The sequence below is a fragment of the Quercus lobata genome, chromosome 2 (assembly GCF_001633185.2).
Source record: "Quercus lobata isolate SW786 chromosome 2, ValleyOak3.0 Primary Assembly, whole genome shotgun sequence".
NCBI classification, from domain to species: domain Eukaryota; kingdom Viridiplantae; phylum Streptophyta; class Magnoliopsida; order Fagales; family Fagaceae; genus Quercus; species Quercus lobata.
Genome location: NC_044905.1, coordinates 8,689,398 through 8,703,496, shown reverse-complemented (window position 1 = coordinate 8,703,496; position 14,099 = coordinate 8,689,398). Strand labels below are relative to the sequence as shown.

General features: G+C 32.4%; 1 protein-coding gene across 2 annotated transcripts; it reads right to left on the bottom strand.

The window, feature by feature from the left end:
• Positions 1–2,937: 2,937 nt before the first annotated feature.
• On the bottom strand, positions 2,938–10,298 carry LOC115974341 (5'-nucleotidase domain-containing protein 4). Of its 2 annotated transcripts, none has more exons than XM_031094655.1 (17): positions 9,668–10,298; positions 7,692–8,011; positions 7,368–7,445; positions 7,042–7,262; positions 6,621–6,713; positions 6,392–6,475; positions 6,057–6,173; positions 5,341–5,446; positions 5,187–5,249; positions 4,987–5,040; positions 4,687–4,744; positions 4,268–4,344; positions 3,999–4,069; positions 3,860–3,917; positions 3,691–3,750; positions 3,506–3,568; positions 2,938–3,367 (listed from the first exon to the last, which is right to left on the bottom strand). In XM_031094655.1, the coding sequence occupies exons 1-17, from the start codon at positions 9,834–9,836 to the stop codon at positions 3,245–3,247; spliced, it is 1,815 nt and encodes a 604-aa protein (XP_030950515.1). In that variant the 5' UTR covers positions 9,837–10,298; the 3' UTR covers positions 2,938–3,244. The 2 variants fall into 2 exon arrangements, with proteins under 2 accessions (XP_030950515.1, XP_030950516.1); XM_031094656.1 differs by lacking the exon at positions 9,668–10,298 and adding an exon at positions 9,229–9,374 and having other exon boundaries at positions 2,991–3,367.
• Positions 10,299–14,099: the final 3,801 nt, after the last annotated feature.

Here is a 14,099-nt window from a genome sequence, read left to right as displayed (position 1 = left end):
AAAAAAAAAAAAAAGAGGATGCTTATTTTTGGTGGGTCAAGGGAGAAAATCCATGGGCCCTACTAAAAATTCTTCCATTTTTCTCTTTTTACTAAACAACTCCAAAACCTAATTTCTCTCATTTCTTTTCTAGCCTTCCTTTTTTTACCTACAACCTTGAGAGAGAGAGAGAGAGAGAGAGAGCAATGATGGAATGATTGATATCTTTGAAAGCCTCTTAAGAATTTTTAGTGCTTTGATGAAAACTTGAACCAAAGCTGAAAACTAACATTTTCCGCCTTGTCGTTAGACAAACGATTGCATTTAATTATACTTATCTATAATGCAATCAGGGATGAGGTGTTTTAAGTTCTTGTATGCTAGTGGTGACAGTATTTGAAGGAGAGAACAAAATAGTGAAATGATTAATGAAACATTCAGTAATGGATTTCCTATCTGATATCAATTGCCCTTCATTGTTCTTTTAAAAGGTCAATGAAATTCTTCTTTTTTCTTATGATGCTTCATAAATGGAAAAAAAAAAATATATATATATATATATATATATATTGTATTTAACTCAGAACTAGTATGAAATGGATTAAACTTGTGATGCACTGGACAAGCTAGGATCGTTTAATATTGCATTATTGCACCTATCTAGCACGTCTGACTAACTACTATCTATAATATTGGGATCGTTTAAGGAAAGAATCACACAATATCCTCCAAACAATCACTCCCATGATACCAAATTGTTGTTTGTCAACCACCAATTTTATAGGAGCCCTTTAAGAAAGCAATCACATGATCTCATCCATTAGTCACTCTCAAGTATAATTGATTGAATTTTTTTACCATTTTTATATATGACATAGAAATCCTTTTCTAGCCTAATCTAAGTGTATATGTGTGTAAAGCTCCTTCTTAGAGACTTTAACCCCAACCCTTGGCCTCTCACCCCACAGAAACTTATACTTGTATGCTTTGTTTGGATTGAGGGGAAGTAGAGAGGAGTAAAGGGGAAGGAGGGAGAATAATTTAATTTACCATGTTTGGATTTTTTTAAGAGAAGATGGAAAGGGATTTGGAGGGGTTCTAACTATTTCTAACCTCTCATTTTTAATTTCCCAAAATTAGAGATATTTGGAGAGAGAGTAGAGGACAGAAATTCTTGACAAAATGAATGAATTACCCAACATATAATTTTATGGAGGTAATAACATGCTATTTGTGAGTGGGTTTTGGATCTAAGGGCTCTTTTTACTTAAATTTTAAAGTTTTAAAGTGTTGCTCACAGCGTGTTTGATAAAGTGTTAGAGTGAGTCTAGATTGTGAACTTGCATAAATTTTTATCTCAATGGTGATTGTAGTGTAGTATGGATTTGTGTTTCTTGCAAATAGACCAATATTACAAGTCCATTTTCAAATAGGGATAAAATTGTCTATTTAAATATATTTAATCATTTCCTCTCTTCACATCTTAATTTTTAAAATATCCAAATAAGAGGAAGGGTTAATTATATCCCCTCCCCCTTACTTAATTTTAAAAACATCCAAACAATGTGGAGAATAGCCATCTGCTCTCCTCCCCCTCCAAACTTAGCAGTAGAGTGACAATCACGCCACCATTCTTATTAAGAAAATGAGACTTAATCACATTATACCTTCATGGAATACAATAATTTCCTCCATTATTTGATTTATTTCTATGTAATGTGAGATTAACCATACGCCCATAAAACATACTCATACAATCAAATATCACAAGTTGACTGACGATAGGTATTGTGTGATCAGGTAATTGATGAGGAGGGTTATATCGTACTTGGCATTTGACACACCAAACGCCACTATTCAAGCCTCATGAGGTGTGTCAAATGTGTCATGCTACAGTATCGTCATAAGTTTGGCACGGTACGAAACATTATCGCACATTTTTTTATTCATTCTCTCTCATCTCTCCGGCAGTCTATTCCTCTCTTTTTTTCTCAAACCCCAATCCTCTTCTCTCTCTCAACCTCTCATCTTTTCTTCTCTCACCCTCACTACTCTTCCATGCCGATCTCTCTCTAGCAATGGTTTTTCTTTTCTTTTTTTTTTCTTTTTTTTCTTTTTTTTGGCTATAGTTTGATGGGTGGGTTGGGCAATGGGTGGTTTTAGATGGTGATGTGTGGGTTCAAATTGTGTTGGCTAGGTTCGATGACGATGATGACAAGGTCAGAGCCAAAGTCGGACTCTTTGAGGAGGCTAGAGTTACTGATGGTTTTGAGGCCGAGGAATTGAGGGGAGCGAGTGGTGTAGAGGTAGCAAAGAGTGTCGGGGAAGAGAGAGAGGATGTGGGGGTGGGAGCTGAGGGAGGTGGCTTGGGATGGAGAGGATGTGGTGGTTGTGTGGTGGTGGCTATTGATTGTTCGCAGCTGTGTGTGGTTGCTGTTGATTGTCTTTGATGAGTTGTTAATATTATTTTAATATGTTGTAAATATTATTATAATGTATAGAATTGAAAAATAAAACATCTGAGAAATGTAATATTGTAAAATGAAAAGGTAGGCTTTTGGTATGTCAAAATGGCATTTTTTATGGAACAGCTAATGGTAATGCTCTTAATTGTTTATGGGTTTGACTCTTTGTCGAGACTAATGTGCATGGAAAAAGATAGCTACTGAGCTAAAAGCTCATACTTACTGTGGAAGGGATGAATCTCTTATCCGAAGAAGGAATTTTCCTCTTTGGAAATGGCGTTGAGCCTTAATCCTCAAGGTTTTACATGTGTAGTAGTGGTGCACTCATCTTTAGGCCAAAGGCTTTTAAGGCATGAGTGGGAGGCGTCTCTCCCCAATGTGAGATTAAGCAAAACCTTGAGGATTAACTCTCAACGTCATTCCCAAATAGGACAATTCCTTCTTGGAGTCAGAGATTCGTCCCTCCCACACTTACTATGCGTGGAACCAAATGAAACAACTGACAAATCTTCTTTTATCAACTTCAATTAGTGCAAGAGTGTTTTCTTTTTCTTTTCTTTTCTCCTCCTCTAAAATATGCACAAAAGATCTTACTACAGTAATTTGTAATTGGAAGATGATGCTTCACATCATATGTAGTTTAGCAACCAATACATCTATACAGGTGAGAAAAAGAGGGGGGAGGGAGGACATTAAAACGGTCTTCGGTAAAGCACATTTTTAGGCTTACCAAGGCCAAATGATTCATCATGCTTTGTAACAAAAGCTACACAATGAATTTTCAGGGTGCGAACATGCATTCACCAGGGAATTATATCAAATTCATGGGGCATGAAATCTTCACTTGGTCTGTAGTATTTATCTGGGGAACACAGGCCTAAGTTGGATACTTGGCTACTGTAAAGGCATGCAAATCTCTCAACCTGAATCATGCAAAACACAAGAAAGAAAAATAAAACTTCGATTATATCCCACAAGCCTTATGTTACCGCCCAGCAATTATGAAAAAGGTTTTACAAAACAATGGTCTAGACAACTGCCAGAAAATGGTACAATTTTACCTGATGCGCGAAGCGTGAGTTTTGATAACCGGTCTTCATGAGTTGTCCCCAGACTTTATGAAACTGTAATTATTCACAAACAAAAGATGTCACCAGAACTGATGCAAAGTCTAATTAATATACTCTGTACCAGAATAATAAAACATAAAGTGAGCGAAAATAATCTCCTGAGAAAAGTTTTCTACCTTTTGGTGACATTCCCGTTGGCTCTGTTGATGAGTTAGTCGGACTTGCTCCCTTTGAGACTATCAAATTAAAAATATATATATATATATTAGTAATAAAAAAAATCTATTAATAATCATTACACAGTGATAATCACCATGGCTACACTCAGCACTTAAATGGCCTAACCTCCAATTCATCTAGCTCTGAAGAAATCTTTTTCTCATCAACATTGACATCTTCAAACCTGAAAAAGGAATGCCAATACTATGTAAAATAGCTACAAAGCTAGTAAGCATGAGATATGACTGTCCACATAGATAATTACTTGAGAGACCACTTCAAACGATGTATTTTGTCTTCAATATGGTCGCGCTGGTTCCTTAACAATCGTAGTTGCTGCACAAAACCAATGTAAATTACAATATGATTCCGATAAATAATAGCACGCTAAGTAGTTTATGTGACAGAACCTTTTTGTCTCCACCTGCTTACCAATCATTTCATAAGCATACTTAATAAACCAATTCACTTGACAATTATAATGAACTGAACTTCTGTTAAAAGTAAGCAAAAGATAAAATTTGCAACAAAAACCTTGCGGGTATCCCTTAATTCCCAAAGAAGTTCAACCTCCCTCTCTAGCTCTGGTACAACAAGCATTGTTCTCCACCCTGTTCACAAGAACACAAATCAACAACCAAACCAATGTACAAGATATAATCAATATCATACTAATCATTTTACAAATAGCCTAAAAGGACCTTGATATAGTATGTTTGAAGCATCATTTAATATAAGATATTCAAGAACTTTGTACAAAGTTAATAAAAGTAATGGTACAAATAATAAGCAAATGAGATTTAATAAAAATAATATCCATGCCATGTAAGGTTTCTCTTGCCGTGTAGAAAAAAAAATCCACGATCCTAGCTTCTTCTTTTTTCAATTATTGAGAGAGAGAGAGAAAGAGTGAGAGAGAGAGATTTGAAAGGGAAAATAAGAACATATTATACCAAGAACCTTTTTGCTGCGTAAAATATCTCCATAGATATGATCCCCAACATAGAGAACCTGCAAAAAAAGTAAAACACATTTGAACTAAGTACCTAGATGTACAAGAATCAAGAGTTAGCAAACAACAGCTTAATAACTGTCCTTAAGGATCAATAACTACTTGGAATGAAATCTATCAGATGTCCAAAGCTAAGGATTGCAATGATCAAATTTTAAAATATCAAAACAGGAACCAGTTTAATAGGTAAGTTTAACATTATTCCTTCTTGCCATCTACGTTCTACAAAACTACAGTTCACCTGTGAACTTGACCCAATTGAGAGTAGTTTGTGCAGATGACCAACACTGCCTCCCTGAAAATTATAAGCTATGATTCAATCTTCATTCAAATCATAAAAGTATACCAACAATTTATTAAAAATAAATAAAAAATCTGGCAGTGAAGTCACATTATTATATCAAAACAGTAGCCAAAGTAGATAGCAATGCACAAGAGAACCTGGAAAACTCTGCACATCTTATTTGGCCCCTTCAATGATAATGTTGGTGAAGAACTTCCCATCTTATTAATAAAAATATAAAATGAATTAACAAAAAGACCAAAATCAAAAAATCAAATGCTAGACAAGAACTGACAACACTGTTATACTGACCTGAGCCATAGGAGAGCCATTATCAGTATTAACCAGCATCCCAGACTCAGGTTCAACTTCAAATAAATTCGCGCGATTGTCCTCATGGAAAAATCCTGGCTTTGCACTGTAAGGATAATTGCCTCTATAAGGTTAGAAGCGGAAATACTAAGCAAATAAACAAAAAGCTGTACATGTAAAATAATATTTTAATAAATCAAAACCAAAGTCCATTGACTTGCTTCATATGACCAATTTCGATAATGAGGAATTTGTTTAGATCCAGTTGAATATTACAGGATACACAGACTTCTTGTTTTAGTTGTAGTTGCTTGCTTTTGATGCAACTTAAAAACATGTTGTAACTTCATTACTAAATAGTGGCTTGACAAACAATATTTATCCAGGTATTGATGACTGTTGCATGCTAGTTATACGGTTGTAAAAACTTAATATTCATTCTCTTATAATAATAAAAACTTAATATTCATTCAAGCCATTACCGGACTAATTCAAAATTGTTACTTAAACCCTAAACTTGACTCCAAACTCAGTGACATGTTTAAGGGATGCAAAGATGTACATTTCAAGGAAGAGATCTTGTGGGCTATCAAAAAATTTAACAAAGAAAAGTAAAAATTGATTGCTAAAGAAATGCTTAAAGAACAATTAAGAAAAAAATAACTGAGATTAAAACAAACTAGAAAAGTGTGTAGTAGTTACAGTTTATAATATACCTGCCAGTGATTACAACATCAAAGTACTGAAGCCAGTCGAAATTGATCGGGTTACTACCATTGATAGTACGGGATTCACATAGAAAATTCATCACAATGTTCGTATAGTCCCACAAACTGCAAGAGATAATCAAGGTTCCTCATCATGTCACTTCAAACAATAAATGAAAATTCTCATACTTATACAAGTATTTTAATTTTGTCTTCTTTACTAAACTTCTTTAACCTCAAGCATAATTCCATTAAAAGACATCTGAAAAGTAAACTAATTCTTGATCGATGTGTGCTCTAGATATAACTATAATATTTGAAAAGGGTTAAGAGAAACAAAATACCTATTTGTCACCAAGAATGTAGCACGACCAGAATCTCTGAGCATTTTCAGCATTGGCACTATTGCGGTATCTTCATTGATATATCTAGTTGGGAATTTACCAAAAAATTAGTGAGAATATATTTAATTAAAAATAGACATAAGCATCTAATAATTTGACTAAACAATTGACATCAGACTGAAAACTCATGAACAACCTTCACTACAGATTAGTATAGTTCCATCCTCACCTTTTAGGATCTTTTGCAACCATTTGCTTTAAAGTTCCATCACGATGGCACAAATCAACTGCAGCTCGCACATCTTTGTACATCCAAGAATAACTGGAAAAACAATTAATAGAACATTGGTATAGCAAAAAAAGTAAATAAGTACATAATAATGAATATAACTAAATAATAAAAGTAGTGGTCTATGCCAGCTCATATCAGTGAACACCACCTGGCAACATTACATTTTAAAATTTTCACATGTAATCCTAGTTGGATGAAGTTCAAAATATTTTCAATTGCACTTTAATTCAAATCTTATAATGACTGTGAATATGTAAGTATATGAAGATATTTGCCACCATATAGTTAGTTATGACAAAAGGCATTAAGGAAGCCAAAACAAACCAAAATGAATAAGAAGAAGAAGCAATGCTCTTACTCAGCACCCGCTGGAACTTTTCCAGGATTATTGTCCCGGTAGTCAACCAGTTGAGCAAACAAGTAGGCTTCAGCTAGTGAAAAAAGGGTATCAATAAGAGCATAGTCAGGCTCGTCAAATGAATCCCGTATCAAAGTATTTCCATAAGTCCCAACTTTTTCTTCCTTTGACAGCTCCTTGAATCCATGGTAGGCTACTTTCACGTACTTATGCCGATCCATCTGCATAAGGCACACACCAATTAATTCAAGTACTATATCCATGAAATCAAACAAAAAAATTACAAATGATACCTAAGCTAAATTAGGCAACAAAACAGGATTGACCTTCAAGATGTTGCCTCTCTTTTTATCAAGTACCAAGCCTCTGACCATGTATTTCCAATCAAATGACCAATCCAGCAACTGCAGAGGATCATTGTTCTTAATAAGCCAACCACATAGTGCAATTGTAAGAGTAAATAAGTAAATTTAATGTAGTAAAAGGTACGAAAGTAAAGAAGTAATGGACACATAACATATCAACATAAGAAAGATTTGCTACATCAATTGAAACACATATTAACTAGGCATCATTTAAACTATTTATTATGCAAAACACTATCAAATTTTGTCATAGAACTGTAAGCATAGATGAGAAAATAGACGAACCTCACGAGGGTATCCCAAATCATTCACCAATTTTTTTATCGTGCCTTCATAAGCAAGGGATTCAAAAGTCTCAGGCTTGTATTGTGCCAAAGTGTAATCCATATCAAACCCAACAGCAACGATGCTCTTCATGTTTAATGATCTGTTGCAAAAGATACGCTTTCCTATTTCAATCTTACGTCCACCTTCAGGAGATGACCATACACATGGTTTCTGACCTTGATCAATGTTTCCCAAATGAAGAAAATTTGATGATTGATCACCAACAACAGTCCCACGACTCTCGTTCATTGGATAACTGGCATGCAATTGGCTTGATCCTGACAGTTTTTAGCAGGGGAAGGGGAGGGAGAATAAAAAAAAAATTAGCTTCTGATGGTGATTGAAAATAATATTAGTATGAAAGTTGGAACAGCTCCTAGGCCAAGTAAGGATCAAATATTCAAACATCATGGATGAGAATAGGGTTAGTAGATACATAATTTTGAGTGTGATCAGACAACTAAAAAACAGAATGACCAAGTTGCTTGTGATAGATTGATCGACGTAAATCAAGACTGCATAATACATATGTCTTTCATATTTACATTGCTTATGACATTATGTCCATATATTTAAAGATGCTGTGCACCAAAATTCCAAAAATAGGCTTCTAACTAAAGCCATATTAACAAATAACGTTTGTACACATCTAGTTTACTGTATCAAAATAGATCCATTTTAGTTATTAAATCCATTCTACATGACAATTTCTCACTTCGAGAGCTATAAAGACAAAATTAGGTTAATCTCATCTAAATCAAATTTCCCACACTTGCAAAGGCCAAGAAATTTAAAAAAATTCCTTCTGATTAATTCTGTATTGGCATGTTCATATGGATACCAACCACCTCATACGAAGAAAACCAATCACATTGTGTGAATACATGATACAGAGTCATACAACAGAACTAATTAATTTAATCCACACTCTCTTTAAGCAGCTGGGTACGTCTGCCTACTTCAATCTAAAGGTGGAAATGAACAGTTCTATATCCTCATTTCGTGTAACTCACTTCTCATCTGAACACATTCTTTTCTTATACAAAGATGATTAGAACATAAAAAAATAAAAAATTATTTTTGCAAAAAACAAAAACCTTGACAATTTTCTCACTCCAAGGGCTATTAAAAAATAACAAAATTAGGTGAATCTCATCTAAATCAAAATGTCCACATAATGCATAGGCATGTTCATATAAATACCAACCGCCACATACAAAGAAAACCAATCACATTCTTTGAATACATGTTCCATAATAGAACCTACCATATTAATTTAATTCTCACTCTCTTTTTAAAATAATTTAATCTATCTACATCCTCATTTCCCAGTCACTCACTCCTTCCTCCTCCTCGTCCGACACATTCTTTTCTTATACAAAGATGATAATAAAAAGAAAACACAAGAAACCAAAATTCTTGAAATTCTTTTTTCCCACAAAGCAAAAACCAAGAAAAAAAAAAAAAACAAACAAACAAACTTGACTGATCTTACCTGTGTTGTCCAATCAAAAAAGCACAAAGTGCACCAAGCTAAGTTCCAACTCTAGGAATAATCCTCCAAGCTAGGCTCCAAGAAACACCAAAAAATCATTTTTTTTTCTCAATTAAACAATCTAAATCAATCCTATAAACCTAATATTCTAAACCAATCCCACCAACATAACTCCAATAATTTTATTTTTCACCCATATTATGAAAAAAGAATCCCAGGAATTAAGAATCCAATTCCACAAGACTTTGAAAACATTGATCATCAAAAACCTCAATAAATAAAAAAGCTTAAACCCTAGCTGGCTATCTGTCTATCTACTACTAACTAATAACTAACTCACCAAACAAAAATTAACGCATTAATTGTGCATAAACAGCCAAACACGCAGCAAAACATACGAATACGAATAGTACAAAAAATACAAGTACGTATTACGAACCTGAGGTGTGAAAACGTTTTCTTTTTCCAGGGGAGAGAGCGGATTTGGAGAGGAATTGAGAGGAGAAAGTGAGGGAGGGAGACGGAGAGGAAGAGAGGAAGGGAGATAGGAAAGAAAGACAAAATGAAACGGAAACGGAAACGGAAACGGGGTTCCTGGGAATTCGCATGGTGGGAATTTATATAGGCATTGTGTTGTTGGGAATGTCGAGGAGGGAGGGGGAAAGACTAGGAATAAAAGAAGAGAGGAATATGATACTGATGGAAAAGATTCGATTGGGATTGGGATTGGGATTGAGAATAAGAATGAGATACTATTTCTATTACTACAACAATAATTACATGAAGAAGAATAATAATAATAATTACAAGGAGTTGGAAAGTCGAACATTTGGTGGGAAAAATGGGAAAGAGGAATTCTTGGGGGATTTAGGATTCGTGTCCAGACTCTGGAATTGGAAAATCCATTTTGACGGAAGGGGAATCAAATTCCAGTACGAGTGTGGGAATATGCGATTCGTTTTCCGGGCTTGGGGTTTTCTTTTCTTTTTTTTAATTAATTAAAAGAAAATTGTTCTCTCAGCGGGAAAACGTTGAAGGACAACTGGGAATTTGGTTTTCTTGGGGGTAATGGATTGCTCTGCCACGTGGGATGGTTTGGAAATTTTTATGAATGGTTCTTCTTCTTTTTTCTGTTGTTATCTTTTCCGGTTTCATGCAAAACAACCAAACAAATTAAAAGACTGGTTAGCGTGTAAAGTAAACTGGCGGGTAAACTAAACGTTTTCGTTTTCTTTAAAAATAATTGGGAGTAAAAAGATTAAGAAATAGAGAATAAAATTTTAATTTATAAATCTTGAGAACTGTTACACTCACTATATTTTCACAACAAATCATAGGTGGTTAGTTATTATTGGTTCTAATTTGAACTTAACATTATTTTTTTTTTTTTTTTTTGCCCTACTAATAACAATATGTAACAATATGTTACTTAGAATTTATTATGGATATAACATTTCTCTTTAAATTTAGGAGGATAATAAATTAAACTTACATTCTAAAAGTAACCAATTAAATTTTATTTCATTTAATAGAATGATGCTATTTTTATAATTTAATATTGGTTGAGGGTTCGAGCCAGGGAGAAGGGGAATGTTGGGTCTCAATTTAAGCCTCAAAGGAGAGGGGTGGAGTGTTTATGTGGTAATATTTCTAATCAAGTTAGAAAAAATAAAATAAAATAAAAAGAAAGAAGAGGATTGAGGGTCAATTTGCAACTTTCTCAAACTGTGATTTAAATTGTTACTTTGAAATTATAATGTTTTTAAATAGTTATAGCTAGGCTCTTAATTTTTTTTTAAAGAAAGAAGATAAGTATTGTTACCTTCTTAAATTTTTTAAGAAGAAGATAAGTATTGTTACCTTCCTATATTATATAATATTTAAAATGTAATTTTTTCAAAAAAGTTTAACTTAGCATATTTAGGCTTCAAACTTTTATATGACGTTTGATACAGAGGAATCCACATTACTCCTAACATCTAGATTCCTAGAAATGTGATTCCTTGCAATCTAAATACCTAGAATGTAGTTATTCTTATGTTTGGTTTCATTGGGAATCTCTTAAGATTCCTAAGAATGTAAGATGATAATGTTTGATTTATTCCCAGAAATCTTAAATAAATTATTTACTTTTCTCATTCTATCCTTAGATTTGAATGTGAACTACAAGTCCTTAAAAAAAAAAAAAAAAACAAATCTTCCTCTAAATAAATAATGAAAAACAAAATATAAACTATTAATTATGACAAATCCATTAAAATTGTAGTCTAACATTTCAAGATGACAAGTACAATACAAAAATAACTTTTTAAATTCTCAAATGCTTTATTCTTAATAATAATTTTTAAAAGAGCTTAATCCATACTAGCAATAATGGAGGGTCCCTTTTAAACCTTTTTTTTTCTACACATGAAACCTAAATAGAACTTTGTTAAAGAATATATCAACAAAGTTGTCTATCCTGTTTATGTTATTCTGACGGGAAAAGATAAAGACAATGGAAAAGATATTGATAATTTGTTTTATATTTTATTTTAATTGCTTAAATGATAAGGAAAAATAGTTAAAATTGTCAATTTATAAAAAATATAATTTCCTTTAAGTTTGGGAATCTAGATACCCACCTGTTTTAAAGGGAATCCACAATCCTAGTAAGAGAGACTTAAAAGGGGAAACAAAATTCCCTTAGTATCTGATTCCCTAATGTGATTTACAACCAAACATGAGAATCTTTAAACATTCTTGGGAATCCTAAAACATTACCTCATACCAAACGCCACATTAAGGCTTAGTTTTTGTTTTAAAATTATCATTATACTTTAAAATGTTCTTAATGTGATTTGATTGATAGAAAATACTAACTTTGTAAATGAAATTCATACCACATCATAAGCAACATGTTATTTAAGTGACATCAGTTCTATGAATTTCATTTGGTAGATTAACGTTTTTATTCATTTGATAATGATAAGGACTTTTTTTTTTTTCCAAAACATTTCAAAGCATAATGACTGATTTGAAATAAAGGTCTTAGGTTTACGACAAAAATATGTAGGAGTATTTTTTAACTAAAAAAATGAGGAATCTAAATAGGAGAAGCCTCTTAAATAATAATATAGATATATATATATATATATATATATATAAAGAGGATTCCCTCTTTCAACTGGACTTTTATGGGTTCAAAAATACCTTCATTAATGATTTAGAAATATGGTCATAAATGTCAAACAACAAATTTCATTTTAAATTCATAAAGAGAATTCCTAAAATTTAGGATTTTTTTTTTCCTTCACATTCAAAAAAGAAATTACAATTATTGTTTATTCCTAAAGTTTATCATTTTTATTTGTTTGAAAAATAAAAAATATATATTTCTAAGTTATAACTTATAATAGATGTAAATTATTAACATTTACTTGAAAAAATAGAAAAATCTCTTAGCACGCGAGTGAGCGTGTGCTCAATAGTTTGTATATATATAAAATTATAAATACATGTGCAATGCGTTGACAATTTAGTGTTTGTGCAATTGCTTTTATCAAATGTAAAATATATATCATGTGGGTTGTGCGAATTTATCTTTATGAACCTACTTTCTATTTTATTAGATGGTGATCCATGTGATATTGGCACCTTTAAATTTTAAAGTGAGGTAGTGTGGTTGAGTAACTCAACCACACTACCTCTTGAGTTGCAATGTTCCTTGATGAAAAATCAACGATTATAGCATGCAATATGCAAAACTTGTATTACAAGATAAGAGAGAAATAAAATGATGATGATAGAATAAAACGTTGCCATTGGTGAGGCTTCTACGTTTCAATCTGTCACTTCAAAGGACCAATTTGATGGGCATGCGTTTCATGATTCTTTAGGTTCCTAAATCCTTTTTTGATACAGGTTCCTAAATCCTAATTAACTTCCTATAAAGTTGTGGAATTTTATATTGTTATTCTTTCTCTATGTAGGCCACTAGTATAGTCTATGAATGACCCAAGCCAAATTAGTGGAAATGATTCTTTTGCGGAGATTAATGAAGTGTCTATTAAAACGATTAACTTATTTTTATTGTTTTATAGCTTATTTTACCTATTCACATGGATCACCATCGCATATAATAAATTTAGTTCTTAAAGATGAATGTGCACAACCCACGTGATATGATAAAAGCAATTGGCCAATTGCACAAATTGTGACACGAATTGTTAAGTAATTTGTTCAACGCATTGCACGTGTGAAATCGCTATTATACTTTAAAATGTTTAAAAAGACGTCCTTACTCCTTATCATTATCAAATGTAAAATAAAAAATAAAAAAAATGTTGATATATCAAATGAAATTCATAAAACAGAGGATGTTCTTTTCCACTAGTGCATTTAATTGCTCTCCTATAAAAATGATCAAATCATCAACTGACTCTTTCACTTAAAATTTGGTAAGTTTAAAATCACAACAAATTTTTCAATTTACTGAAATGATTTTATGTTATTGTTGGTTTACAATAAAGTAATGTTTGTAGTAGTTTCATATGAAAACTATACAGCACTAATCATAATTTATCACTTCAACAGTTGTGAAATATACAGTAATAAAAGAATAATGATGTCATAAAAAAGAGATAATTCAAGGGTGATTTTTTTTTTTTTTTTTGTCATGCTAACGAGTGCCCTTAGGGCACTTGTTAACAATCCATTTTAAAAAAGTTTTAAAATCACTTTTATGAAAAATGAAAAAAGCTGTCAAAACATTAATTTTTTTTTATTTCTTTTTCCATAAAAACTTTCTTTAACTGAATTCTTAACCAGTGCCATAAGGGCACTCATTAGCATTTCTTTTCTTTTTTTCTCATTTTCTACTGCGTGTGGAG

Bases quoted from the DNA above. Each gene is read 5' to 3' on its own strand.
- LOC115974341 (XM_031094655.1), bottom strand. From the start codon at position 9,836: ATGCGAATTCCCAGGAACCCCGTTTCCGTTTCCGTTTCCGTTTCATTT. The intron at 7,446-7,691 runs GTTCGTCTATTT...GATCCTCTGCAG, and splicing joins ATTTGGGATACCCTCGTGAG to TTGCTGGATTGGTCATTTGA. The intron at 6,476-6,620 runs GTGAGGATGGAA...ATTCCCAACTAG, and splicing joins GTTGCAAAAGATCCTAAAAG to ATATATCAATGAAGATACCG.